The sequence below is a fragment of the Cebus imitator genome, unplaced genomic scaffold (genome assembly GCF_001604975.1).
Source record: "Cebus imitator isolate Cc_AM_T3 unplaced genomic scaffold, Cebus_imitator-1.0 Scaffold129, whole genome shotgun sequence".
NCBI lineage: Eukaryota > Metazoa > Chordata > Mammalia > Primates > Cebidae > Cebus > Cebus imitator.
The window spans coordinates 3,048,166-3,076,039 of NW_016107444.1; the positions used below are offsets into that span (position 1 = coordinate 3,048,166).

The 27,874-nt window shown below is 45.7% G+C and overlaps 2 protein-coding genes across 3 annotated transcripts in view; one reads left to right on the plus strand and one right to left on the minus strand.

The window, feature by feature from the left end:
• CYP4X1 (cytochrome P450 family 4 subfamily X member 1) overlaps window positions 1-27,874 on the plus strand; it is a 148,809-nt gene that overhangs the window by 19,886 nt on the left and 101,049 nt on the right. The window lies entirely within an intron of this gene.
• On the minus strand, window positions 10,509-26,940 carry CYP4A11 (cytochrome P450 family 4 subfamily A member 11). Of its 2 annotated transcripts, XM_017540928.2 has the most exons (12): window positions 26,443-26,925; window positions 19,242-19,383; window positions 18,535-18,579; window positions 17,919-18,046; window positions 16,767-16,891; window positions 16,257-16,411; window positions 15,710-15,816; window positions 15,435-15,625; window positions 15,202-15,335; window positions 14,242-14,306; window positions 14,003-14,079; window positions 10,520-11,536 (listed from the first exon to the last, which is right to left on the minus strand). In XM_017540928.2, exons 1-12 carry the CDS (start codon window positions 26,635-26,637, stop codon window positions 11,341-11,343), a joined length of 1,560 nt encoding a protein of 519 aa, XP_017396417.1. In that variant the 5' UTR covers window positions 26,638-26,925; the 3' UTR covers window positions 10,520-11,340. The 2 variants fall into 2 exon arrangements, with proteins under 2 accessions (XP_017396419.2, XP_017396417.1); XM_017540930.2 differs by lacking the exons at window positions 15,435-15,625; window positions 16,257-16,411 and having other exon boundaries at window positions 10,509-11,536; window positions 15,202-15,390; window positions 26,443-26,940.

The following is a 27,874-nucleotide window of genomic DNA, read 5'->3' on the forward strand; positions in this document are numbered from 1 at the left end:
TGCCACTGCACTCCAGCCTCGGTGACAGAGCAATGCTCCAACCCAAAAAAAGGGAAAGCATCATAGCTTACTTTTTGGAGTAACTCACATAAGAACTCCTGTTTATGAAGTGTTTCCCAAGAGCGGATGAGGGATTTACATTAACTTGTTCAGTCTTCACAGCAATCCTCCAAGGTAGGCACTTTTTAATTTTTTTATTATTATTTTTTGAGACAAGGTCTCACTCTGTCACCCAGGCTGGAGTGCAATTTCTGCCTATCAGGCTCAGGTGATCCTTCCACCTTAGCCTCCCAAGTAGCTGGGACTACAGGCACACGCTGCTATGCTCAGCTAGTTTTTGTAGAGATGGGGTTTTGCCTTGTTTCCCAGGCTGGTCTTGAACTCCTGGACTCAAGTGATCTGCCTGCCTCGGCCCCCCAAAGTGTTGGGATCACAGGTGTGAGTTACTGCACCCAGCCCAAGGTAGGTACTCTTATATCCTTATTTGTTAGACAAGGCACCTGAGGCTCAGAGAAGACTTGCTTATGATCGCACAGGTAGCGTGTGGCTGGGATAGGATTCAGACCCAATGAGGAGTGAGTAATTGGGTGACCAATGGTCATGACAGAGGGCTCAGATCTGGTCATCAGTCAGCTGTTACCTGCCATCAACCTCAGGGTTCCTCACAGATGGTGCAATAGCTGACCTACCTTTGACATGGGATTCCTGATCTCCCTCATTTGACTTGACCCCTCAGGAAACAGCTGTATCCCCCTCTGTTCCTGTCTGATTCTCTCTTTGGCCCTCCACATCTCAGGGAATAGAATTTTAGGGCTCCAGGCCCTAAAATCCAGAGGTCACATTCAGAGGCTGTAAATATGATATAAATTGGAGAAGATTCCAAAGATTGAGTCATCGTCTGATTAACTGACATGTATATGTAGTGCTTTGCAATTTTCAAAAAGGAGTTACACACATATCAAATATGGAGGATGTTAAAAAGATGTGACAGTGAAGACACATGAATGACACAATTGGCCCCAGATCCTGTAGTGTTGGAGTTCGCAGTATTAGAATCAAAGAATGTCATTGCCACCATTTGAATTAACAATAGCATTGTAAACCTTGGATTCTGGAGGTGATCGATTGTTAGCTGGAATGATAGAAGTTTAGAATACAAGTCTGCTGGAATATCAGAATTGAAAGGAACTTAAACAGGTCATTTAGGCCAGTGTTCCACATTAGAAAATGCACTTTATGAGTCAAAAAAGAAATGAATATTTATTGAAATTTTGTTGTGGCCCAGTTCTGTGCTAGGAATTTCACATACATCATCCTATCTACAAAGTAAGGAGGAGGGGGAGCTGGAGAAGGTCAGGAGGAAGAGGCACTTGGATTTCCTATACATCCTCCTCTTGGTCAAAGTGAAAAAAGGAGACCCAGAGATGTTCAGAACTGCTGAAGCACACATAGATTTCTGATCCTCTACGCGTCCCTGTGGAGAACTTAGTTGAGTGGGTGGGGGAATTTATACCTTTGGGCAAGGAGTGCCCATCAGGGAAGGTGATGGGAGTGCCAAACTCTTTGCCAATGCTTGGCACTGGTGGGTAGCATCTCAGAGCCTCCTTGACACACATGGTGGTGTGGGGCATCTGGTCCAGGTGGTCCCTGAAAGAAACCCATCCTGAACATCAGAAAGGCCTGGGCAGACCAGGTGAATCCCTTTGCAGAGAGGGCAGGGGTCCCCAATCTTGTGGGCCCTCACTCACCAGGTGATGGAGGTTCCATGCCCCAGGAGGCCTTGGATCTCCTCTGGGCACCTCTGCTTATGCTTGGGGTGTGTGGCCAGAGAGTAGAGAATTCAGGAGATACTGCTGGCTGTGGTGCTGTGGCCCTCGAACATGAACATGTCCACCTCAGCATGGAAGTCCTTGCCTTCTCCATTTGGGGAGGCTGTGGTGAGAGTGCAGTGTTGGTCTCTTGTTCTGTGCTTCTGGGGGCCATTCTTAGTGTCTGTCAGTTGGCAGTTTGTCCTGTGTCACCTCCCACTTGCCTCCTGTCCCTTCCATCTCTATCCTGAAAGTCAGTGTGGGCTTAGGAATTCAGACTCAGTATTCCTGCAGAAAAACATCCAGAGGGCTAGGAAGGGGAACTGGTGAGAAACATAGGTAATTTCTTCAATGTCAATGAAAAAGAGCCTCTGGATTTTCTACACTGGTGTTGTCTTAGTCACCCGATGACCCAGGACAGGGAATACATAGATGCTCCAAATCCAAGTCAGTGTGGACATGACGTTTGTATTACAGATCTGGGACAATTTTCATCTCAGATCACCTCAACTTGGTAAAAAAAGAAAGGCAAGACATTTGGTCCCGCACAGCTGTTTGAAACACCCAATACTAAGTGAATATTGTTGGCCATAAGCTGGGTTGTGCCTGTGGCAATGGTTGGTAGAATGTGTAGGGTTGATGGCTGAACTGCCATTTTCTTCTGGAATTCTATATATCCGGGCATATGTACCCAAGATAGAAGAGCTGCTATAGCTGGCAGGAGGTTTTGCTCTCACCTGATCTCCTCAGAATCACCTTCATGTAGTTAGGATAATAAAGGAGGAGTCAGACTCTGCTCCCCATAGCCATTGCAGACAGGCTTTCCCGAATCTTTCTGTGATTCCAGAATTTGTTTTAGCTCTTGGTCCTTCTGGAACTGTCACCAAAGGAAAGACAGATCCATGAAAACCTTCATTTAGTTCTCATCATTGGAGTGGAGTGTAGGTGAGGTTGATTGCAGGGAGATCATTCTGGATCACATAAGATATGGGAATCTTATGTGATTTCCAAAAGTTAGGAATTTGGAAGTATTTCTGATGATCTAGGCAGTGATCCAGGCTCTTGCTGTCTCCTGAGGACTTGACCTGAGCCGGATTCCGTGCCCCTGTGGGGAGAGCTGTGTGAGTGCCTTAGAGGAATTATGAATGTCAGAAACCTCAGTTCCATGCAACCGCCATCTCCTCTTAAGTGTGTTCAATTCACAACCCCTTAGTGAGCCCCTCTCCAGAGGCCCCTTACCTTGCTCAGCCCACAGCCCCTAGTGATGGCAGTGCTGGGAGGGTGGATTCTGTCCCTGTGCCCCCATCTCAGGTCTTAGCTTCAGCTTCCCCTCCTTCCTCTGTTTCTCCTCACACCTGGGCCAACCATCCCACTGTGCCAACCTCTTGTTGGGTGCTGGGGCACCAGGAGAGGGTGACATGTTTGGCTCCAATGGGCTTATAGTCTAGGTACGTGGGAGAGGGGATGGGAGGTCAATAGACACTGTTCAATGATGAAACACAAACACCAATCCCCTCATCTGGAGGACATCGTGTAGGCAGCCCTCTTCCTGTGTGCCCAGAACAGTCAGATTTTAAGCCCTGAAGTCACCTTTCTGGAAATTCCCTTCAGTCTTGGACAAATTGAGCAGACCCAGCCACCTGACCTCAGCCACTCATCCCAGCAGAGTGAGCTCTTTTCCTGCAGCCTGACACCTCTTGAGATTCCTGCCTATGATCGCTACAGACCAGGAACCCCCCACAGGGCAGTTATTCCTCAGGTGGGTGCCTGTGCTTCCAGACAAGCTCGAGGCCAGGCAGAGTGTTAGGCCAGCAATTAGTTACTGGGCAGGGAGCATTTAGAACCTTGTTCTCTGAGAACAGCTCAGGCTGCCGGGGTTGTGCAGCCTGGAGAGGAGGAGACCCAGGAACGACCAGGCGTTGCCATCCACATGTAGGGCTGCCAGGACACACTTCAGATCTGCAGAAGGAGGGCGTGGGTGACAGAGCTGAGGACCAGTGGGATGGGCTTCTTGGGTAGAAGTGAGCTCCCAGTGACTGGCAAGAGCCATGATTGGAGAGGTGAGCTGGGTATTCCTTGGAGGCCACATGCTCAGCACACTGTGAAGCCTTTCCCCATGGACTTTCTGAACAGGCCTCAGAGTGTCGGCCCTCCCTGCCCTCCCACTCCCCTGTCAGCTCCTTCCTACCTCCTGGTTGTTCCCGTAGAGCCAGTGGGAGGGAGGATACAGGAACTGCTGGAGAGCTTTGAGCAACCACTGCCTGTGTAGGTAGAGCTGGGCTGCCTTGAGCAGCAGCAGAAGCAGGATGAGCAGGGAGGCTGCTTGGAGGATCCCAGAGATGCTACCCAGGATCTGCTGGGGCTCAGCACAGAGGCACTCATGGTGCAGCACCTGCTGGATCTCTAAGAGCTCCTGCCTATTCATGACCACTCCTGCCCACTGCTGCCCACATCCTGGGATGCTTGTCCCGCCCACCTGTGGACAGGGTTAAAGGGGTGGACAGAGCTTGGACCTCCGTGCCCAGAATTGATGGACTGTGGAGGATCCACCTGGGGAAACACTGAGATGAAAGCTTCTTTTATGTATGATCTCAATGCCAGTGGTAATGGCCACGTACACACCCATGTTCCCCTGTCCTTGTAACTCACAAATACCTAATGAGCACCTTTTGTGTGTCAAGCAGGATTTTAGGTAGGTGGGCATAGCTTCAGAAAAAACAGACATGAACCGTGACCTCAAGGAATTCACAGTCTAGTTTGCCAAATGTTCAGTAGGTGTGGCTGGTTTTATTATTACCCTAATTTCAGTGATGAGAAACTGATTACAGAGAGGTAGAACCTTGTGTTATGAGTAAAACAGCTATTCAGAGTTGAAGGTGGAAATAGACTCCTCTGTCAGACTCCAGAACTACCTACCCCAGCTGCCTCTGATGTTCCCTGGAGCTTGTGCCCTTCCACTCTTCAGCCATGGTCCAGGGTCATGGTGTAGGTGGATGGAGCACTGGACTTGGACTCAGGATGCTCAAGCCTCAGGTTTCCCACATAGGTAACCAGCAACTTACAGTCTTTGAGCCTCAGTTTCTTGTGTTGTTAGGTGGGATCATAACTATTATCTTTAATAACTCTTAGGACTTATTATTTAAGTCATTATTACATTGCGGAAATGTTTTTTGAGCTCATACTTCAGTAACCAAAGGCAGAAAATAAACAATAAAAAAAATCGTAAGGCTTTACTGGAGAGTGGAAATATCCATGAAGGAAAGGAGAAAACTAAAAAAGGAGAGTGAAGTCTTGAAAGAAGAATAGTTCACTAGGTAGAGTTCTAGGTAGAGGGATGGGCATCAAGAACATCATTGAGGTCATACATAAAAGAATAGGGGATGGGACATGTTTATGTTCCTCATCCTCACTTTTAAATGATTTATCTCTTCTAAGTTCACAGTCTATGTTCCAGATTCAGAAAATAAAACACAACAGATATATCTGGAAGAATTCCTTGGAAGCCAGCTCTACCAGGAACCACAAGTTTCTTGCTGACCTGCTCCTTCACTCACTTAAGGTCTGACTCTCAGCATTCTCCCTTTTTCCTGCCTCATGACAAGTAATTCATTACACAACTCACTGGGCCAGAGTTCTGTTCTCTCTTACCTAAATCCTGGGTGCTGTTTAAAACAAAGGGCATGCAACTATTTACACCCCAGTTCACCCACTTTTCCTCTAGTTCTATGATTCTTTTCCTTCCCTACCTCCTGCCTCCCTCCCAGAAGGGACTTTTGGACCCAGACTCTGTCCCTGCTGAGCTTAGCATCCAGTTTTCACCTAAATGGTGAGAGGTAGCAGTGGAAAGAGCTGTGGAATCTACATATCTAGCAAGGCCAGGGAAGTTTTCCTTGATGATTCCCTGAAATATGTTTTTGAAACGTTTAGATTTCTCTTCTTACTCAGGAACACCAATTATTCTTAGGTTTGTTCGTTTAACATAATTCCAAATTTCTTGGAGGCTTTGTTCATATTTAAAAAACCTTTTTTCTTTGTCTTGGATTGAGTTAACTAGAAAGCCTTGTCTTTGAGCTCTGAACTTCTTTCTTCTACTTATTCAATTCTATTGCTGAGACTTTCCAGTGTATTTTGCATTTGTCTAAGTGTGTCCTTCATTTCCAGAAGTTGTGATTGGTTTTTATTTATGCTATTTATTTCACTGTTGATTTTTCCATTCATATCCTGTACCATTGTGCATCGTTGATTAGTTTAATAGTCAACCTTCTGAATTCTTTTTCTGGCAATTCAGAGATTTCTTCTTGGTTTGGATTCATTGCTAGTGAGCTAGTGTGGTCTTCTGGGGATATGAAAGAATCTTGTTTTGTCATCTTCTAAGAACTGCTCTTCTGCTTCCTTCTTATTTGGGTAGACTATGTCAGAGGGAAGATCTGAGGCTCAAGGACTGCTGTTCAGATTCTTTTGTCCCATGGGGTGCTTCTTTGATGTGATACTTTCCCCTTTCCCTTAGTGATGTGGCTTTCTGAGAGCCGAACTGCAGTGATTGTTATTTTTCTCCTGGAGCTAGCCACCCAGCAGAGTTATTGGGCTCTGGGCTGGTACTGGAGAGTGCCTGCACAGAGTGCTGTGATGTGAACTGTCTTTAGGTCTCTCAGCCATGGGTACGAGCATCTGCTCTGGTAGAGGTGGCAGGGAGTGAAGTGGACTCTGTGAGGGCCCTGGGTTTTAGTCTTGTTTATTGTGATAGTTTTGTGTTGATTGACCTTCAGCCAGGAGGTGGCGCTTTCAAGAGAGCATCATCTGTGGTAGTATAGGGAGGATCAGTTGGTGGGAGGAGCAGTAGAGCTCCCAAGAGATTATGCCCTTTGTCTTTGGGTACCAAGGTGAGTAGAGAAAAACTATCAGGTGGGGGCAGCGTTAGGTCTGACCTTAGACTCTCCTTGGGTGAGGCTTGCTGCAGCAGCTGTGGGGGATGGGAGTGTGGTTCTCAGGCCAATGGAATTATGTTCTCAGGGGTATATGGCTACCTCTGCTGTGTCATATAGTTTACCAAGGAAGCGGCGGAAAGCTATAATTACAGGCCTCACTCAGCTCCCATGCAGCCCAAAAGGCCCATCTCATTCCTATTATGCTTCACCAATGGCACTGAGTTTATTTCCAGGCAGGAGGTGAGCAGGACTGAGAACTTGCCCCAGGTTACCAGCCTCCTGGCTGAGAAAGCAAGCAGGGCTTTTAGGTTTCACACTTCCTCACCTGTTGTAGCTTCTGTGCTGTGTCTGTACTCCTGATCTGCCTCCTCTCCCAGGGTCTGTCCAGGAAACTTCACGTTCAGTCAAAATCATTACAAAGTTCGGCTGGAAATTGCCTTCTTTCTGTGGTCTTTTCCCAGTTCCTCTGTCAGCCCTTTCTAGGGACCCCTGTGAGACAAAGTCAGAAATCGCTTCCATGGGAACTGACAGTGCCCACGGGGCTCTTCACACTGCTTCTTCTACCCCTGTATTTCATTCAGCCCTCTAAATTCGTCTGAGCTTCAGGTAAGGTCACATCCTACTCCTATGATCTGGACTTTCAGTTTTCCCAGTGAGGGCGTGTGTTCATGGGCAGATGATTCCCCTTTCACATTTTAGATACTTAAACAGTTTTTTGAGTGTTTCCTGGGGCCGGCAGCAGCAATCTGCTGCCTTCAGAGGGTCTGGGGATTCTGTCAGCTTTCCAGGTGTTTTCCTGCACTAGTTCTTGGAGCAAAAGTTCATGATGTGAGTCTCCACATCCTACTCTATCTGTCCGAGTAGGAGCTGCAAGTTACTCCTGCTTCCTATTTGCCATTTTTTTCCCCAGCTGGTGTATATTAACTTTTAAAAATTAGTGAAACATACAGAACATAAAATTGGCCACTTTAACACATTTTAATTGTACAGTTCCATGGTATTAATTACATTCACAATGTTTTACAATCATCGTCACTACCTATTTTCAAAACGTTTTCATCATTCTAAGAGGAACACTGTAACCTTTAAGAAATTACTCTGCCTTCCCTCAGTACCAAGTAATCTCTAATCTATTTTCTGTCTTTATGTTTGCTTATTCTACTACCTGTAAGTGGAATAATACAATATTTTTCCTTTTATGTCTGGCTAATTTCACTTAGCATACTGTTACAGTGATCATTCCTGCTGTAGCATGTATCAGAAATTCATTCCTTTTTATGATGGAATGATATTCCCTTGTATGTATATACCACATTTTGTGTACCCATTCATCTGCTGGTGGACCCTTGCTATCTTTCTGCCTTATAACTATAGCCAATAACGCTGCCACAGCTTGCAAGTATCTATTCAAGTCATGGCTTTCAAGTCCTTTGGTTATATACTCAGGAATGGAATTGCTGGATCCTATGGTAATTGTGTTTTTGTCTTTTAGAGGAACCACTAATCTGTTTTTCAAATTGGCTATCCCAATTTACATTCACCAGCAATTCATAAGACTTCTAATTTCCCCATATTCTGTCCAGCATTTTGTTATTTTCTGTTAAAAAACAATTGTAGATTTCCTAAAGGGTGTGAAGTGGTATTTCATTGCGGTTTTGATTTGCATTTCTTAATGACTAATGAAGTTGAGCATCTTTCCAGGTTCTTGCTGACATTTTGCATATCTTCTTTGCAGAAGTGTCTATTGAATTCCTTTGGTGATTTTTGAATGAGGTTTTGTATTTTGATATTGAGTGTTGGAGTTCATTATATATTCTCATTTGATTTGTGAATATATTCTCCCACTCTGTGGGCTGTCTTTCAATCCTTCTATCCACTTTTTAAACTTTGTATATGATGTAGTTCCCCCTCCTTACCCACCTTCCTTATTTCTTTGGTCACTCTGAGGTCTCCACTTCTCCTGTTGCAATAAGACTTTCCCTTATACGATTCACCTTCCTCTTTTCACTCAAGTACTAGGAGGCATAATGGGAATGAGTGCTCACTGTCCTGTGCTCTCTGAGCATGGGCAGCCTGAGCCCTTGTGTACCACCTAATGCCAGGGAACCTCTGCTGACCATTAGGTCCAGGATATTCTTGGCCCACTTTCCTGCCCCAATCCTCCCTTTTCCCTCCACTCCTGCCCTTTCACTCACTGTCTGGCCTGCGATTTTCCTGTCCCTTCTCAGAGGAGGGCTGAATTATTCTAGTAATGTGAGAGTCCAGGGGACTCTGAGAGAGGTGCTGGCTGCAAGCACCAAATGGAAGAGAAGCCCCTTCATTGTAGCAGAATGAGGTATTAGACCTTAGGCAGAGAAAGTCTGTCTATGGGCTAGGAATGGACAATAAGTGGGAGGAATACCTGGGATCAGATCCAGGAAAAGAAGCAAGGTCTGAGCTGAGAGAGGTTGGTATAATCAGGGATACCAGCCCAGTGAAATTGGGAGGATGCATGGGGACCAGGTGTTGGAACAGGGCTCAGGGTCAGGAACACTAGCATCCAAGCCATCAGCAAGTGTGGACAGGGTTGAGCATGCTCCTGCTCCATCAAGGTGGCCAGCCAGAGAGGCAGGTGACCACCATGAAGCTGTGCCGTGGGGGAGGAGCTGCTTGGAGTCTGACATCCTCTCCTACCAGCTAGACCCATTTGTCTACCTTGGTTCCTCCCAGCCCTTGCTGGACAATTGCCTACTCCATGAGTTTCCTGAGGAGCCTGCAGGCCCTATGTGAGAGGAAGGCTGACAGGTGCCCAGTGACATAGCTAGGCAGACCTCCTTTTCGTATCTCATTTGGGCTGAGAAGAGCTGGATCCCTAAAGTCCTCATGCAAGACCAGGTTTGTGAGGCTTTCCTGATCAGCTCACTGCAGCCCTGGTACGGCTGAGATGTGGTGTGTCTTTGACCAAACTCCTGATGGAAACTTCATTCCCAATGTGGCAGTGTTTGGAGCTGGGTGTTTCTGGGAGGTGTTTAGATTGTGTGGATGGATCTTTCCTGAATACATTAGTGCCCCCATCCTACCCTGCAAGCATGAACAAGTTCTTCTCATCAGTGGAATGAGGAGGTTCCCAAGAGGGGAGGTTCTCAAAGAGAAGGGCTTCCTCAGTCTCTCTCTTGCTTTCTCCTTTTCCATGTGATCTCTGCATGTGGTCACTCCCCTTTCGCTTTCTGCCAAGAGTGGAAGCAGCCCGAGGCCTTTACCAAACTGCCAACTTCACCAGTCTGCCAAAACGTGGGCATTCCAGGCAACAGAATTTTGTGGCAAAGAAACCTCTTTTTGTTATATATTACCCAACCTCAGGTATTGTTATAGCAAAAAAACACAAAACACACCAAGACAGATTGTTAGCTCAGTTCTACTCTGATTCATCTAGTAAAAGAAAAGCTAAATGTTACTGGAATGGAGGCCTAGTATTTTTCCCCTAAAGGAGGTGTGGGCTTCTTCCTCTGATCCCCTAGATAAAAGGCCTTTGTTGAAATTCAGCTACCGTGCTAGCCTCAGGAGCTGGTGAGAGTGTGGGCATCAGAGTTCACATGAAGTGAGACTGTGTGTAAGGGGTGGGTCAAGTCTGGCCCTGCTGGGATCTGGTACCAAAGAGCAGGCCTCTTGTCCCTAATCAGAAGGGACTTGTCACCTCTCTGTTTGCTCCCCCTTGGCGTCTCCTCTCTTTCTTTTATTGGCTTCCATGGACAGCCACACACAACATGCAAACTTGTGAACCTTATTCTGGGGAGGAGGGAAGACAGAGGGAATGTCTGAATGACATCACACAGGTAGGTACCAAACAGGAGAGATTTAGATGGACAGATGTGGTGACAATCAGGTAGGGCCTGTGATAGGCTGAACCATGGGTCTCCACGATGTCTACATCCTAATCCATGGCTCCATGATTATGGGACCATATGTGTTAAAATGGACCTTGAAGATGTAAGTGATGGATCTTGAGGTGGTGATATTCTCCTGGATTATTTGAATGAGTTTGATATAACCACAAGGAACTTTATAAGAGGGAAAGAGATGTGAAGACAGTAATAGAGATTTAAAGATGCTGTTGGCTTTCAAGAGAGAGGGGAGGCCAGTACCAAGGAATGCAACAAATAAAGCTCTGGAGCTGGAAGGCAAAGGGGCAGGGCTCTCTCCCTGAGAGCTTCTGGAGGGGTTTGGCCCTGTTCAGAACTTGTTTTATACCCAGTGAAACCCATTTCTGACTTTGATCTCCAGAACTATAAGAGAATAAAAAGTTGTTATTGAAAACCACTGAGGTTGTGGTAGTTTATTACAGCAGCAATAGGAAACTAACATAGGAACAGACAAGCAGACAGGAGGAAGAAGACAAGTGTATGGGCAGACAGGCTGGAGGGCAGGCAGGAGCTTGGGAGCTGGGCGGAGATTCAGGGATGCAGGTGGATAGGAGACAGGTAGATAAGAAGGTAGGGAGCCTGGAGAAAGGTGAGAGAGAGGAAGGCAGGCTGACTTTATGGCAGGTTGACAGATAGAGACCAAGATACAGGCAGACACGCAGGGGACAGAAGCAGGGGTCAGGGAGACAGGATGGCAGGTAAAGTTTCTCAGAGCTGGTCCTTGTCTCCACAGGGTTTAGGGAGCCTCTTGAGATGCAGGTGGATCCCACTGCTGGATTTCAACACAATTCGTGGTGTGGGGATGGGGATCCTGGTGGGATCAGGCAGCAGCTCAAAGCGGAGTAGGGTCAGGGCCGTGGCCACCTTCAGCTCGTTCATGGCAAATTGTTTCCCGATGCAGTTCCTAGGCCAGGCAGAGACAATAATTGAGAAGTGACCTCAGGCCCCATTCTGATCTGAGTAGGTTTTGGCCCCTGACCCCAGCCATGAGCTGGGCATTCAGTGTCCAACTTTATGTGTCCAGCCCTTGCACACTTACAGCCCATGCACACTTCTACCTCATCCCAGCTTCACACTCTCCCCAGCCTTGGACAGAGCCATCTTCCTGGGCTAGCTCCTAACTCCTACCTCCCATCTCTGCTCTCAGCAGGCCTGAAACCCTCTAGCAAGAGAGAGCCTGGTCTCTAAGGCACAGAGTCTAATCACAGGAATAGATAAAGTGTTAATCAATGGTTTGTTCACTCCTCCACAAACATTTCTTGTTCTCCAGTGTGGAGGCCACTTCAGGTCCTATAGGGTGAGGGTGGGCCACACTCTCAGGTGCTTCCTATGTAGTGGGACATACAGGGACCTGAATCCTCATAGGGGGCCCCAATGCGTGGAGGAAAGGAGTCAGAAGGGCAGTGGGCGGCTTCCTGGAGGGGCACTGGGTGGGTGGCCCTAGCTGTTGTCCCGCCTGCCTCCCACTTCAGGGTTCAGGGTTCAGTGTCTAACCTCACTCCTCCATCCACCAGCCCCTGTAGCCTTCTAATTCTACTCCGGAAACCTTTTTCCTTGCCCTTCCTCAGTCTACTTAGCTGGACTTTCTGGATTTCTGCTTCCCCTTCGTGCACACTGAAGCCACAGCCCAGCTCAGACCCTCCCATGATCTTCATCACAGTGGGGACAGTGTTCCAATACCCCAGCTGGCAGCCAAGCCCTCCATGGGCTGGTGCCTCACCCACATTTTACCTGTCCAGCCCACGTCCTAGCCGTGATCATGTACAGATGGCTGAGAATTTCCTCCCTTCACCTCTGCCTGCCACATTCTCAAGGCTAAGGCCACAGCCCAACTGCCTCTCACCCCCTGCCAGTTGTGCCTTTCCCTCCCAGGTCCCCAGGCAGCATTTGTGATGTATCCACGGACACTCACAGTCCAGTGCCTCAGACAGCACCAGGGACAGGGGCACTGAATAAGCCACTCAGTGAGTGAAGGGGTGAAAGGATGGATGATGGAGTGATACGTGACTAGAGCACAGGATGTATTTCCATACAACACAGTTTTGTATATTTTGTCTCTGTTTTCTCATCACGTTGCATAGGACTTGCCTCACAGAGGTAGGTTTAATAAATACTTTCATATTTGAATAATGTTATTTAAGTTTTAAAATGAATAAAATAGAATGGAATACACTGACAGTAGATATTAGTTCCCAGCTAGAAATGGAGCTTAGGAATGCTCTCTGGTTCTCTAGTGGCAGCAACATGAGCTGCAGGCAATGTTTAGGACTTTCTTATGCTGAAATAGACCAGTGCTGGAGAAGGAGTTTCAGGAGGAAGCTTTTTCTTAAAACTTCTTCTGTGTAAGTGGTCTCATCATTTGAAGAAGTCATATAATTATCTGAAGAAGTCACATGATTATTTCTTTGAACAAACCTTATTTCTACTAAGAATTTATATTATTTTTGACTGTATGTCAAAGGGTGATTCCTGAAGCAATGATAATTTTCACAGCAGCCATTCTGGAATTTTCCTCTCCAGCTCAACAGCTGTTTCAGGTGTGTTTTATATTTCACATACCAGGAAGCTTCAAATGTTGTGCATTACATAATAGTTATTGGGCTTTTCTTTCCCAAACAGTGTACCATCCACATTTTTATGCTTTTTGCCAATATTGTGCTAAGTGGATTACTGGACTATGATATAGAGATCCCAATGCATGTGTAGAATTTGCCAAATGGGGAAATAGTTGTAAATATGTGAACACTATATAATACAGTAAAAATTTCACTGGGCAAGACAGAAAAATGTATGATATGACACATGTTGTTGTAAAACTTTTTCAAAGGGCTACATTAACCTTTACCTTATATGGCTTGAAAGGTAGGACTTGAAGGTCGTCTGTATTATAAACAGATGCAAAGATTTCAATGATTCAACTCTATGGCAGACCGGTGAATTAAATAGGGAAGGTAGTGTGCTGCATTGGGGTGTGTGGGGAGAGAGAAATCTACTGTTTACTATTCCTGATAACTGAGAAAAGCAAACACGTGAAGTTGAATTTACTGGAGAATATCTAATTTTGATAATTCACATCCCTAAAGTGAGGAAAATACGTGAATATACTGAAGTTTGGAACATGCACTGACACTGAATTTAGGCTGCTCATTTGAAGAAGCAGAGGGAGCAAAGTCTCCACAGGGTGCTCTGAAATGCATCTTCCTTTTGTACACGGAGACACCCACACCAGGTGCTTGACTTTCCCACAAATACCAACAATTAAGGGCACATCTGAAGATGCCACATATAAACATTGGGCTCACAAAGATCAGAGGTTTGACCAGAGACTTCCCTGATTTCTCTATTCCAATGACCACACAGGATGTCTCACCTTGCTCCTGCTGAGAAGGGTAGGAAAGCATGGCTGTGTTGAGCAGAACCCGGTGTAAAACGGGAAGGGTCAAATACCTGCAGAGAGAGCACCAGCGCCAGGACAGTTCAGGATCCGGCCCCTGCTTGCCACCCATGAGGGAACAGGACTCCCAGATGGGGACTCCTCTCCAGGTGGAAGCAGGAGAAGGTGTTGGTCTTGATAAATCACCCCATTTCCTCCTCTCAGGGACCACATACCTCTGGGTTGGGCCACACTTTGGGATTGTGGTGAAGGCCATAAATGGAAAGTACGACGCTGATACCTGTGGTGCAGGTTGGAAATAGAGAGAAGACCGATCACTCGCATGGGGTGGCCTGGTCCTTCAGCCAGCAGGGGCAAAAGAAGGCACAGAAGGCCTACTTTCCATGAATTGTCACTTTGACTGGGATGATTCTGCCATTATGCAGGTGGGTTAGGCTTGACTAAGCATGTGAGTTCAGATGATGAATAGAGAACCATTTATCCAGGAATGACAAGAAAGAAAGAATGGGAGCATTACTCTTTGGAGTAAGTCAAGTGGCATTTAACATTCATCAAATATCATCCAAGGGTCATTGGAAAACATACATGAACTCACTCAATACTCACAACAACACTCCAAGAAAGACATTCTTTTATTCTGTTTTTAGGGGAGGTACTTGAGTCTCAGAAAGGCTGATTATCTTGTCTGTGTTCACACAACTAGGCTATGATAGGACTGGGACCAGACCTGGGCAGTTGAGCCTTCGTGGCCCCAGATCTGGTCATCAGCTGCTCTCTGCCATCAACCTGAGGGTTCCTCAGAGACTGAACAACAGCTGACCCATAAAATGAGATTCCTGATCAGCCTCCTTTGTGCTGACCCCATGAGAAAAGAAACATATCCCTCTTTGCCCTTGTCTGATTCTCTTTTCAGCCCTCCACATCTCAAGGAATAGAATTTTAGGTTTACTGTGAAGGCTATATTCACAGATTAACTTTTATTTCTTAAACTTTTGGTAGGTTCAAGCTCTCTGCCAGACATTTCAAATCCTTTATTCTAAATCCAAAATATCTTTTCAAATTTTTAAAAGAAAAGGGAGACCCAGAGATGTGCAGGACTCTGAAGCTCACATGGATTTCTGACCCTCCACATGTCCCTGTGGAGAGCTTATGTGAGTGGGTGGCAGAATTCATACCTTTGGGCAAGGAGCGCCCATCAGGGAAGGTGATGGGAGTGCTGAGGTCTCTGCTAATGCCTGGCACTGGTGGGTAGAGTCTAAGTGCCTCCTTGATGCACATGGTGGTATAGGGCATCTGGTCCAGGTGGTGCCTGAAACAAGCCCATCCTGAACATGAGCAAGGCCAGGGCAGACCAGGGACTTCCCCTGCAGAGAAGGCAGGGAACCCCATCTCTTGATTCCTCACTCACCAGGTGATGGAGGCTCCATCCCCCAAGAGGCCCTGGATCTCCTCCCGGCACCTCCGCTGATGCTTGGGGTGTGTGGCCAGAGCATAGAGGATCCAGGAGATACCACTGGCTGTGGTGTCGTGGCCCGCGAACATGAACGTGTTCACCTCAGCACGGAGATCCTTGTCTGACAAGCTGTTCCCATTCTCCATCTGGGGATGCCATGGTGAAAGTACAGGGCTGGTGTCTTCTCTTTACTTCTGGGCAAAACTGAGGCCTCTCCTAAACATACTCACTTTGGCCAAGAGGAGGATATCCAGCAAATCCAAGTGCCTCTTCTTCTCGACCTTCTCCAGCTCCCCCTGCTCCTGCAGGCGAGCCTTCCTCTCTTGGATCACTCGGTCTGTCCCAGAGCAATGGTTACCAGGCCCAGCTGAGACCGTCAGCAGCCCCCAGGAGGCCTAGCTGCTCAACTGCCCCCATGTGGGTGCCTGGTAGATCTCAGCGGGAATGTGGGTGTGGGTGAGAGGTCAGGGGTGGAAACTCTAGTACTGTGTGAGGCAGGGCAGGTCTCCCCCAAGTGGCACAGCTCACGGAGCATCCACTTGAATGCTGTTTGGACAGGGTCTCATTCCGTTATCTCCATGTGGGGACATAGGCAAACCAAGGGACAGAATCTGGCCCCTCATATCTCAGTTCGCAACCCCTGATGAGGGAATTCCCCAGGCTGAGTGTATTCTTGCTTCTGGAGGGCTACTAGGGGGACTTCTCTGTCTGAGGAGTCAGGGCAGTTTTTTTCGCTGTGCTTGATAAAGGCTGGGAGACAAGAGGAGGAGACAGAACCTGTGTGCTGATGGGCGAGCTGGCAGGCGCGGTGTGACCAGCGGCCAGCAGTGGTCAGGCTGTAGATGGTGTCATTCTGGTGAAAGGCATTCCTCACACGGGAAAAAAACAGGTTGTTCATGTCCATAATGGCCTGGATGTAGGACTGAGAATCCCTGAGGGAGAGTATGAAGAAGAGACTGAGTAATGGGCCCATTACTTGGAGGTAGATTGGGGTCTGATAGTAGACAGCCTCAAGTAATTGGGACAAGGAGCCTTGAGACAATGTTTCTTCTGTCTTACAGCCCTATTGTCCTCTGGCCTTTATCAGTTGGCATGAACAACCAGGGTCCACTTGTGCTAAGAATTAAGCATCTGTTCCTGAGACTTTGGTCTGGATTGGAATTAGATCTTGGTCAGGGACTGAATCTACCTTTATGTGGAGGTGAGCCTTCATGCTGCCCCACCTGCCCCTCATGTACGTCCACTTGATAAGAACAAGGACCCTGCAGCGGGAAGGTTATCACTGACCTGTCCAACTGAATGCTGCCCTGGTGGCTGAAGGCACACTTCATGATGGTGTCCAGGGTCATCAAGGAGACATGCTGAAAGACCTCCAGAGGGGAGTCCTGGCCAATGAGCTCTTCCCATTTGTCCTGTGGTGGGAGGGGGCATGGATCTTCTTAATCTCCAACAAGTGCTTTGCTAATAATGCCTGGCTTTTTCCTGTATCTGCAGATATCTTTTTTTTTTTTTCCTGTAGCTTGCAGATATCTTGGTTGGGATTCCTCACTTTACAGAGCAGATGTATCATAGAAACTGGGACTGTAGAGCTACTGTTGGTAAACTGATGCCTAATTCTCATACACCTTTAATACAACATTAAACAGATCCTCTCACAATAGCATGAATTAAATATCGAATTTTGAAATTCAGTTAGGACACACAGTTGTGAAAATGTTGTTGCTGTTGTTCTGGTATAAATAACAGGGGGGCCCTTCAGTGTTCTGAGAGCTGAGCTAGTTCTGAGGGACTAGTAGGACACCAACCTTAGGGCAGAAAGTTCGGATGCCAAAGATAGCTTAAGAGGCTAATATGGGCACCCTTTGTAGAGAAAAGAGGGACTTCAGTTCTTTTCCATTCATCAAAATTTGCTGGACACAGTTAGGTGAGAAGTCAGAGTCCAGATCAGAGATGATGCCATGGCAGGTATTGCTCTGAGAACAGACCAGGTGTTCGTTTCCACTCAAGGGTGGATCAAATCCATGCAGAAACCTGGGGACCCAGGCCAGAGCCTGCATGGGTGACATCTTGTCCTGTCCATGCTGCCACTGAAGCTGCCATTGCTCAGGCCAACCAGCATAGGAAGTTTTACTGTCCAACAAGACTGCATACTTTTCCATTCCCTTGTGCTGTAGGTTCCAAAGTGGGAGGAGAAGAGCCTTGTATTCACCATGAATCTCTTTTCCTATGATGGTAAACAAAGTGTGGATCCGATCTGATGCCTGTGTGTTCTCCTACCTTATACAACTCTGGGGAACTTTACTCTCACAGCGATGACCTAAGAGTATTGTTACATGTGTCTATGTCTATGGCTGTCTGTGGAACACAGAGTTGTGAGTGGAACTGGTGACAGTGTGTGCTGTGAGTGGGTGTGGGGAGAGGAGAGAGACATGGACTCACCAGCATCACTCTCACAGAGTCTGCCATGAACTCCACGTAGGGCTTCAGGATGTCATAGTGGAAGGCTGGGGTCAGCATCCGTCGATGCTGGAACCATGTCTGGCCATTCAACACGACCAAGCCGTACCCTAAGGTAGACATGAGTGTGTGTCTGTGTGTGTGTCAGAGGCCGCACAAACCTAGGGATGACTGGTGACCATTTGGGAGGGAGAAAGGTGGCTTCTTAGGGGAAGAAATAGCCAGAAGAAGCCACATCATGGGCAAATGCAGGAAAAGGAGGTATATTTCAGGCATATGAATTTTCTAATTGAGCTGCTATATCCATGTGATTATGACAGCTGTGAGATAAAGGTTGAAAAGTGTTGTGGGCAGATATAAAATAAATGTGAGGCCAAGGATGTCTGGAGAGAAGGGAGAAGTGAAATGGAAGAAGCTGAGCCTGAGGAAGGTTTGCACCAACATTAGGAAAGGATGAGAATCTTGTTTGAAGAAGGAAATGAGGCTTGAATGGGGTATGGGGTCATGATAGTGGTGGCCCCTAATCTGTTGTTCTTGGTGAGCCAAAGAGATAAACTTAACTAGGAAGTGGGATGCAGTCCTTGTTTGCTATACATACCAATCAAGGGAGGCAGGAATCTGGTAACACTATAAGATTTCGGGTCTGAAAGATAAGAAAGGACTTTATGAGAAACTATGAGATACTAGGCAAGGCAGTCCCAGAGGCAGCTATCAGTTCTTAGTGTCTGTCAGGTGGCAGTTTGACCCATGTCACCTCCCACTTGACTCCCATCCCCTTCCATTTCTGTCCTGAAGGTCAGTATGGGCTTAGGAAGACACACTCAGTGTTCTGTTCCAGCATGAAAACACACAGAGGGCTAGAAAGGTGAGTTGGAGAGAAACATGGCCTGGGTCTTCAGTGATGATGAATAATACGGAGCCATGAGTTTTTCTACATTGATGATTTCCTAGTCACCTTCTGACCAGGACAGGCAACAATTAGAGCTTCCAAATGCAAGTCAATGTGGGTATGAAATTTGTTTTACAGATCTGGGTCAATTTATATTTCAGAAAACCTCAATTTTCTTAATAGAGAAATAGATAAAAGAATTGAAAATTAAGCCCCACATATTGTTTTAAACATTCATTACTCAGTACATATTTTTGACTACAGCCTGGGCTTGGCTTGGTGGGCTTGGTGGATGGTTGGGAAAGGTTTCAGATATCGATGTTTGAACAGCCACTCTCTTCTGGAATTTTACAGACCAAGAGACATGTGTCAAGAGGGAAGAGACATTGCAGTTGGGATGAGGGTTTGGATCTTACCTGATCTCCCCAGAATCACCTTTATATAGTCAGGGTCATAGAGCTGCACACGAACTTTGCTTCCCCATAGCCAATGAGGACAGGCACTTGGGAATGTCTCCACCCATTTCCGAATCCGTTGTAGCTCCTGGTCCTGTGAATACTGTCAACAAAGGTAGACAGAAGAACGCTTTCATTTAGTTCTAGTCTCTGCAGCAGGAGTGAAGGGCAGGGCAATCACAGGAGCCAGGTAGCAGAGGTTAGGGATTTAGGTCTGCTTCTGATGACCTGGGCTGTGATCCAGATTCTTTCTCTCTCCCCAGTACTTGACTTTAGGCCAAGAGCTATGAGCCCTCACTCAATACTTCCAGCAGAAATTTAAGTCAGCCATTGTCTTCATGTTGTGTAAAGCCTCTGGAAGTAATAAATACAATAATTTCCATGGGCAGTAGGTATAACTCATATCACTTGATAAGCAAATTTATATAATAATTTAGTATAGTTAGAGAATAAAATGAATTAATGTAAACATTTTAAATTACATAATAATTTTATAAATCATGCTTGTTATATTTTCAATATTATCTCAGTATATATGGTAAGATATTTTTGTTAAGAGAAAATAGCATTTGGGCAAGGTGGTGGAATAGGAACAGCTCTGGTTCACAGTCTCCAGCGAGAGCAATGCAGAAGGTGAGTGACCTCCAAGTTTTCAACCAAGGTACCAGGTTCATCTCACTGGAACTGATAAGTCAGTGGGTATAGCCTAAGGAGGGAAAACCAAAGCAGGGTGGGTTGTCACCTCCCCCAGGAAGTTCAAGGAGCCAGAGAACTCCATCTCCTAGTCAAGGGAAGCCATTAGGGACTTCTCTGGACACTCCAGCACTCAAGCTCAGATACTGCACTTTTACCACTGCCTTCACAACCTGCAGACCAGGAGATTCCCTCCAGTGCCGACAACACCAGTGTCCCAGGTTTCCAGCACAAAACTGACAGCTGTTTTAGCTACAGCAGTCTTTGTTTTTGTTTTTCTCATACCCCAGTGGCACCTGGAATGCCAGCAAGACAGAACCACCATTCCCCTGAGAAAAAGGGGGCTGAAGCCAGGGAGCCAAGCGATCTGGCTCAGTAGATCCCACCCCCATGAAGACCAGCAAGCTAAGTCCACTGGCTTGAAATTCTCACAGCCAGCACAGCAGTCTGAGCTCCACATGGGATGTTTGAGCTCTGAGTGAAGAGAGATGTCCACCATTACTGAGACTCGGGTAGGTGCTTCTAAACTTGCTTGTGTAAACAAAGTCATGTGGAAGTTTACACAGCAATTGGCATAGCCCACGGCAGCTCAGCAAGGCCTCTGCAGGCAGACTGTGATTAGACTCCCATCTTACTGGGCAGGGCATCTCTGAAAAAGGACAGCATCTGGTCAGAAACTTATAAATAAAGCCCCACCTTCCTGGGACAGAGCACCTGAGAAAAGAGGTGGTTGTGGGTTCTGCTTAAGCAGACTTAAACGTCCCTGCCCAGCAGCTCTGAAGGGAGCAATGGATCTCCCAGCACAGCACTTGAGCTCTGATAAGGGACAGACTGCCTGCTCAAGTGGCTCCCTGACCCCCATGTATCCTAAGAGACACCTCATACAGGAGAGCTCTGGCTGACATCTGGAGAGGGTACCCTTCTGGGACGAAGCTACCAGAGGAAGGAACAGGCAGCAATCTTTGCTACTCTGCAGCCCCTGCAGGTGATTACTAACCAAAAAAAGTCCAGGACCAGATGGGTTCACAGCTGAATTCTACCAGAGCTACAAAGGGGACCTGGTACCATTCCTTCTGAAACTATTCCAAACAATACAAAAAGAGGAAATCCTCCCTAACTCATTTTATGAGACCAACATCATCCAGATACCAAAATCTGGTAGAGACACAGCTAAAAAAGAAAATTTCAGGCTAATATCCATGATGAACATTGATGTGAAAATCTTCAACAAAATACTGGCAAACCAAATGCAATAGCACATCAAAAACCGTATCCATCACGATCAAGTTGGCTTCATTCCAGGGATGCAAGGCTGCTTCAACATACGCAAATCTATAAACATAATCCATCACATAAACCAAAGGCAAAAACCACATGATTATCTCAATAGATGCAGAGAAGGCCTCTGACAAAATTCAACAGCACTTTATGCTAAAAAAAAAAAAGAAAGAAAATAATGCATACAGTAAAATGCTATATAAGATTTTAACACATGCCAAACAATACTGTATATCACATACATGTGTGGAATAAAAAAGTACAAATAAAAAAAAAGCTCTCAATAAACTAGGTATCAATGGAATGTATCTCAAAATAATAAAAGCTATTTACAACAAAGCCACAGCCAATATCATACTGAATGGGCAAAAACTGGAAACATTACCCTTGAAAACTGGCACAAACAAGGATGCCCTCTCTCACCACTCCAATTCAACATAGTATTGGAAGTTCTGGCTAGGGAAATTAGGCAAGAAAAAGAAATAAAGGGTATTCAAATAGGAAAGGAGGAAGTCAAATTGTCTCCATTTGCAGATGACAGGATTGTATACTTAGAAGACCCCATCGTCTCAGCCCCAAATCTCCTTAAGATGATAAGCAACTTCAGCAAAGTCTCAGGATACAAAATCAATATGCAAAAATCACAAGCATTCTTATACACCAATAATAGACAAACAGAGAGCCAAATCATGAGTGAACTCCCATTCACAATTGCTACAAAGAGAATAAAATACCTAGGAATACAACTAACAAGGGATGTGAAGGACCTCTTCAAGGAGAACTAGAAACCACTGCTCAAGCAAATAAGAGAGGACAAAAACAGATGGAAAATCATTCCATGCTCATGATTAGGAAGAATTAATATTGTGAAAATTGCCAGACTGCCCAAAGTAATTTATAGATTCAATACTATCCCCAGTAAACTACCATTGACTTTCTTCACAGAATTGGAAAAAAAACCCACTTTAAACTGCATATGGAACCAAAAGAGAGCTTGCATAGCCAAGACAATCCTAAGCAAAAAAACCAAACCAAACAAAAACCGAAAACCAAAAAACCAAAAAACAAAACAAAACAAAAATAAATGAAAAAACAAAACAAAGCTGGAGGCAACAGGCTACCTGACTTTAAACTATACTACAAGGCTAAAGTAATCAAAACAGCATAGTGCTGGCACCGAAACAGAGATTAGACCAATGGAACTGAATAGAGGCTTCAGAAATAATGACACACATCTACCACCATCTGATCTATGACAAACCTGACAAAAACAAGCAATGGGGAAAGGATTCCCTATTTAATAAATGGTGTTGGGAAAACTGGCTGGCCATATCCAGAAAGCTGAAACTGAATCCCTTTCTTACATCTTACACAAAAATTAACTCCAGATGGATTAAAGATTTAAACATAGAAGCTACCACCATACAAATCCTAGAAAAACCTAGACAATACCATTCAGGACATAGGCATAGGCAAGGACTTCATGACTAAAATATCAAAATCAATGGTAACAAAAGCCAAAATAGACAAATGGGATCTAATTAAACTTAAGAGCTTCTGCACAGCAAAAGTAACAATCAGCAGAGTGAACTGGCAACCAACAGAATGGGCAAAAATTTTTGCAATCTACCCATCTGGCAAAGGGCTAATAACAAGAACCTACGAAGAACTTAAACAAATTTAGAAGAAAAAAACAACCAACCTTATCAGAAAGTGGGCAAAGGATATGAACAGACACTTTTCCAAAGAGGACATTTATGCAGCCAACACACATATGAAAAAAAGCTCATCATCACTGGTCATTAGAGAAATGCAAATCAAAACCACACTGAGATACCATCTCATGCCTGTTAGAATGGCAATCATTAAAAAATCAGGAGACCACAGATGCTGGAGAGGATGTGGAGAAAAAGGAATTCTTTTACACTGTTGGTGGGAGTGTAAATTAGTTCAACCATGTGAAAGACAGTGTGGTGATTCCTCAGGGATCTAGAAATAGAAATACCATTTGACCCAGCAATCCCATTACTGGATATATACGCAAAGAATTTTAAAATATTCTGTTATAAAGACACATGCACACATATGTTTATTGTGGCACTGTTTACAATAGCAAAGACTTGGAACGAACCCAATTGCGCATCAAAGATAGACTGGATAAGGAAAATGTGGCACATATACACTATGGAATACGATGCAGCCACAAAAAATGATGAGTTCATGTCCTTTGCAGGAACATGGATGAATCTGGAAACCATCATTCTCAGCAAAGTGACACAAGAACAGAAAACCAAACACCACACTTTCTCACTCTTAAGTGGATGCTGAACCATGAGAACACATGGAGACAGGAAGGGGAACATCACCCACTGGGTCTTGTCAGGGGGTTGGGGGTCTAGGGGAGGGATAGCAGGGGGTGGGGAGATTGTGGGGGGATAACATTAGGAGAAATACCTAATGTAGATAATGGGGGGATGGATGCAGCAAACCACCAAGGCATGTGTATACCTATGTAACAAACTTGCACATTCTACATATGTACCCCAAACTTAAAGTATAATAATAAAAAAATAAAATAGCATTTGGGATGTATATGGCTAAATGAAAAAAATTAACTAGAAAATTGTGTCCATACTAGTATTCTACACGTTGAATACATAGAGATTTATGGGCAGAGTCTAGGTATATGCATATGGCACTGGTGTTGAGCTATAATTTTGAGAGTTGGGCTTTTTATTCTCATTTTCACTTATCAATGAATTTTGAGCTCCCTGTTTCCTGCAGTCATCTTTGTAAATGCTTCGGTGTGGATCACAAAGCCCTTGGCCTTCTGGCTTCAACTTCTGTTTTCTTGCCTCCAGCCTTGCTGGCAATTCCACCATCACCCATTTGTTTCAGCTCCAACGCTGCTGCCACCGCTGCTGCTGATCCGCACACCCGCTACACCTGCTCACTTGTCTGGGCCTGGCACGTGCTCTGTTCTCTACTCAGAATGCCCTTCCACTCTGCCACAGTGCAGCCACCTCTCCTCAGCTTTCAGGACTCAGCTTTCCTTTAATCTCATTTGGAATCCTCACAGACATTGGTTCCTAGTGATGGTCCATGTAGCCAACTCTTCATTTCAACTGCTTCTAGTAACTCAAAGCAACTGTCTACCACATAAGTATCTAATCTCTGCCCACCTCCTTCTGACATCCATATTCTCCAGCTCTGAGGCAGCTTGCCATACTGTGGGGCAGGTTCCTTCATTCAGCACTTACTGCACACACACCATGTGCCAAGTGTGGTTCAGGCACTGTGTTAGGACACAGCTGTGTTCCTTCACTTTGTGGAATTTTAGTCTAGTTGTGGGGTAAAGAGGATTAGAGGTTGTGCAGTAGGGAATAATCAATATTGAGATGGAAGGAAGGACAAGCATCTGGGGAAGCTTTGAAGAGGGGCCTAACTCAGAACCGAACATTAGAAAGCCATTTCTCTCTGATTGATTGAGTCATCATTTACTGAGGAACTATCTGGTTACATAGATAAATCAGAGATAGTCTCTCCCAGAAGAAGTCCACATTTATGACACTGCAGAAAAATAACTGAATCAAGTTAAAACTACTCTGTCCTCTTGAGATGGATAGCCCGTAGAACAAAGAGTTGGCCCTTTACCACTGGGAGACCCAGGAGGCCTTCTTGGAGTAGGCAGCTTGGTGCCGGACCTTCACAGATAGATATGAGTAAGAAGGTAATTTCAGGTAGCAAGCACAGTATGATCAGACGCCTAGAGGTTGGAATGCATAGGCAGGTAGTGAGGTAGTGAGTAACATATGGTAAAGGAGGAGAGTGGGAAAGAAGGCAGAGTGATATCAGGACCAGTCCATCTAGGACTTGAACATTTTCAGGTCCCCACATTGGTTCTGCTCTGCTGAGAACTATGTTGCCTCCTTTGCCGAGAAACAACAGGCCTCAGCTCCCTAAAACCCCTATCTCCACTTAAGTGTGTTCAATTCATAGCACCTTGGTGAGCCCCTTTCCATGCAGTCCCTTACCTTGACTGTTCCTACTTGTCCCATTCCTATGCAGGGATAGCAGTGCGAGGGAATGGTCTGTGGCCCTCCTCAGCCCTCTTGCTGTTCCTTTCTCTTCTTCCTCTGTCCCTCTACACCTGCGGTGTTCAATCTTTTGGCTTTTCTAGGCCACATTGGAAGAAAAAGAATTGTCTTGGGACGCTAACACTAATGATAGCTGATGAGCTTAAAAAATTGCAAAATAATCTCATAATGTTATAAAAAGTTTATGAATTTGTATTGGGTCAATTCAAAGCTATCCTGAGCTACATGTAGCCCCACGAGCCATGGGTTGGATAAGCTTACTCTACACACCTGGGCTGACCATCAAGGTGTGCCAGGATTTTGCTGGGTTCTGGGACACAGGGAGGGGATTCTATGCTCACCTCCAAGGAGCTCACAGTCCAGGTGTGTGGGAGGAGAGCCAGGAGGTCAACACATACTTTTCAATGTGCAACTTAGACACCAGTCCCCTCACCTAGAGGACAGTGTACAGGCTGCCTGCCTTGTGTATACCCACAATTGTCAGGTTTCCTGGTCCTAAATCACCTGTTGTGGAAATTCCCTGAGTCTTGGGGAAACTTAGCTTAATTGGTCCCCTATACCAGCAGACCTCAGCCTCAGCCATCCACCCCAGCAGAGTGAGTTCTTTTTCTGCAATCTGACATCTTCTCAAATTCCTGCCTGCATTTGTCACAGACTGTGAACTCCTCACCACCTGGATTCCTCAGATATGGGTATCTGTGCTCCCAGGCAAGCTCAGGGCCAGAGAGGATAGCATTGAGTGACTGGGCAGGCAGCCTCTAGAAGCTTTGTTCTTTGAGAAAAGCCGAGGTTTATGGGGTAATCAGCCTGGAGACAATCAGGCATTGCCCTCCACATGTAGGGCTGCCAAGACATACTTGGTATCTGCAGAAGGAGGGAATGGGTGATAGAGCTGAGGACCAGCAAGATGGGCTTCATGGGAGGAGTGAGCTCCTCGTGACTGGAACAAGCTGAGACCAGAGAGGTAGGCTGGGTGTTCCTTCGAGGGCACATGTTTGTTACAAACCAAGGCTCTTCTATATGGGCTTTGTGATCAGGGTCTCAGAGCCCCATCCCTCGTTGCCCTCCCACTCTCCCACTGAGTTCCTCCCTACCTCCTGGTTGTGTCCGAAGAGCCAGTGGGAGGGAGGGCATGGGAACTCCTGGAGGACTTTGAGCAGCCACTGCCTGTGCAGGTAGAACTGGGCTACCTTGATCAGCAGCAGAAGCAGGATGAGCAGGGAGGCCAATTGGAGGATCCTGGAGACATCACCCAGGAGTCTGCTGGGGCTCAGCACAGAGACACTCATGGTGCAGCACCTTCTGGATCTCTGAGGAGCCCTACCTGTCCCTGACCACCCCTGTCTACCAGTGCTCAAATCTGGGAGGATTGTCCCGCCCACTTGTGGGGAGTGTGAAGGGGGAGGGCAGAGCTTGAACTTCAGAGTTCAGAGTCAGTTGACATTGAATGATCCACCTAGGGGAAGAATGGGAGAAAAGCTTCAGCAGCTGTCAGTGGCAGTGGCCCTGCCACTACCACATTCCCCTGTCCACGTACCTCACAAATATTTAACAAGCATCTACTGTGTGCCAGGCAGTATGCTAGGTGTGTGGGCACCACTGCAAGGAAAACAGACTTGAATGTTGACCTCAAGGAATTTGCATTCTGCTTTACTACATTGCAATAATGCTCATTCAGTAGCATTTTTTTGTTGCATGTTCAAAGGAAATTCTCAACATGATATATACATTTAAACTTAACGTAACCAAGTCCTGAATAATTACTTTTGTCTTATTGCAAATCTAATTTTATTTACCATAAAAACCTCTTTCATTTGCATATTGGGTGAGGAGTGGGAATTATGTCTTTCTACTAACTGAATGATGATATGGACAAACAGATGGTAACATGGTAGTACTTCAAGTACTTTATTTTATTCCATTGGGGAGACTGGTCTTATATCCATGGCATGATTTTTTTTTCTCAATTCATATACATGACAATTAAAAAAATTTATACATAATGTTAGTTTTGATTTTTTTTCCCCTTTGATAGGTCTACCTTCTCTACCAGAGAAGGCCCTACAGCAATTTTAGTCCTACTTCAGTCTAGTACTGTAGCCACAGCAGAAGCATGTTTACGAATTCTCTTTCATCCTATGAAGAAAATTATTATACAATCAGAACTTTGTACTCTGTTTAGGAGCCCTGATGACCTTGTTTAGTACACTCTGTACTGAACAAAAATTAATATTTAAAAATGATTGCTGGCTGGGTGAGGTGGCTCACGCCTGTAATCCCAAAACTTTGGGAGGCCCAGGAGGGTGGATCACGGGGTCAAGAGTTCAAGACCAGCCTTGCTAAGATTGTAAAACCCCTTTCCCCATTGCTTATTTTTGTTGACTTTATTGAGGATCAGATGGCTGTAGGTGCATGGCTTTATTTTTGAGTTCTCTATTCTGTTCCCTTGGTCTATGTATCTGCTTTTGTAGCAGTAGCATGCTGTTTTGGTAACTGTTTAGTATAGTTTCAAGCTGGGCAATACGA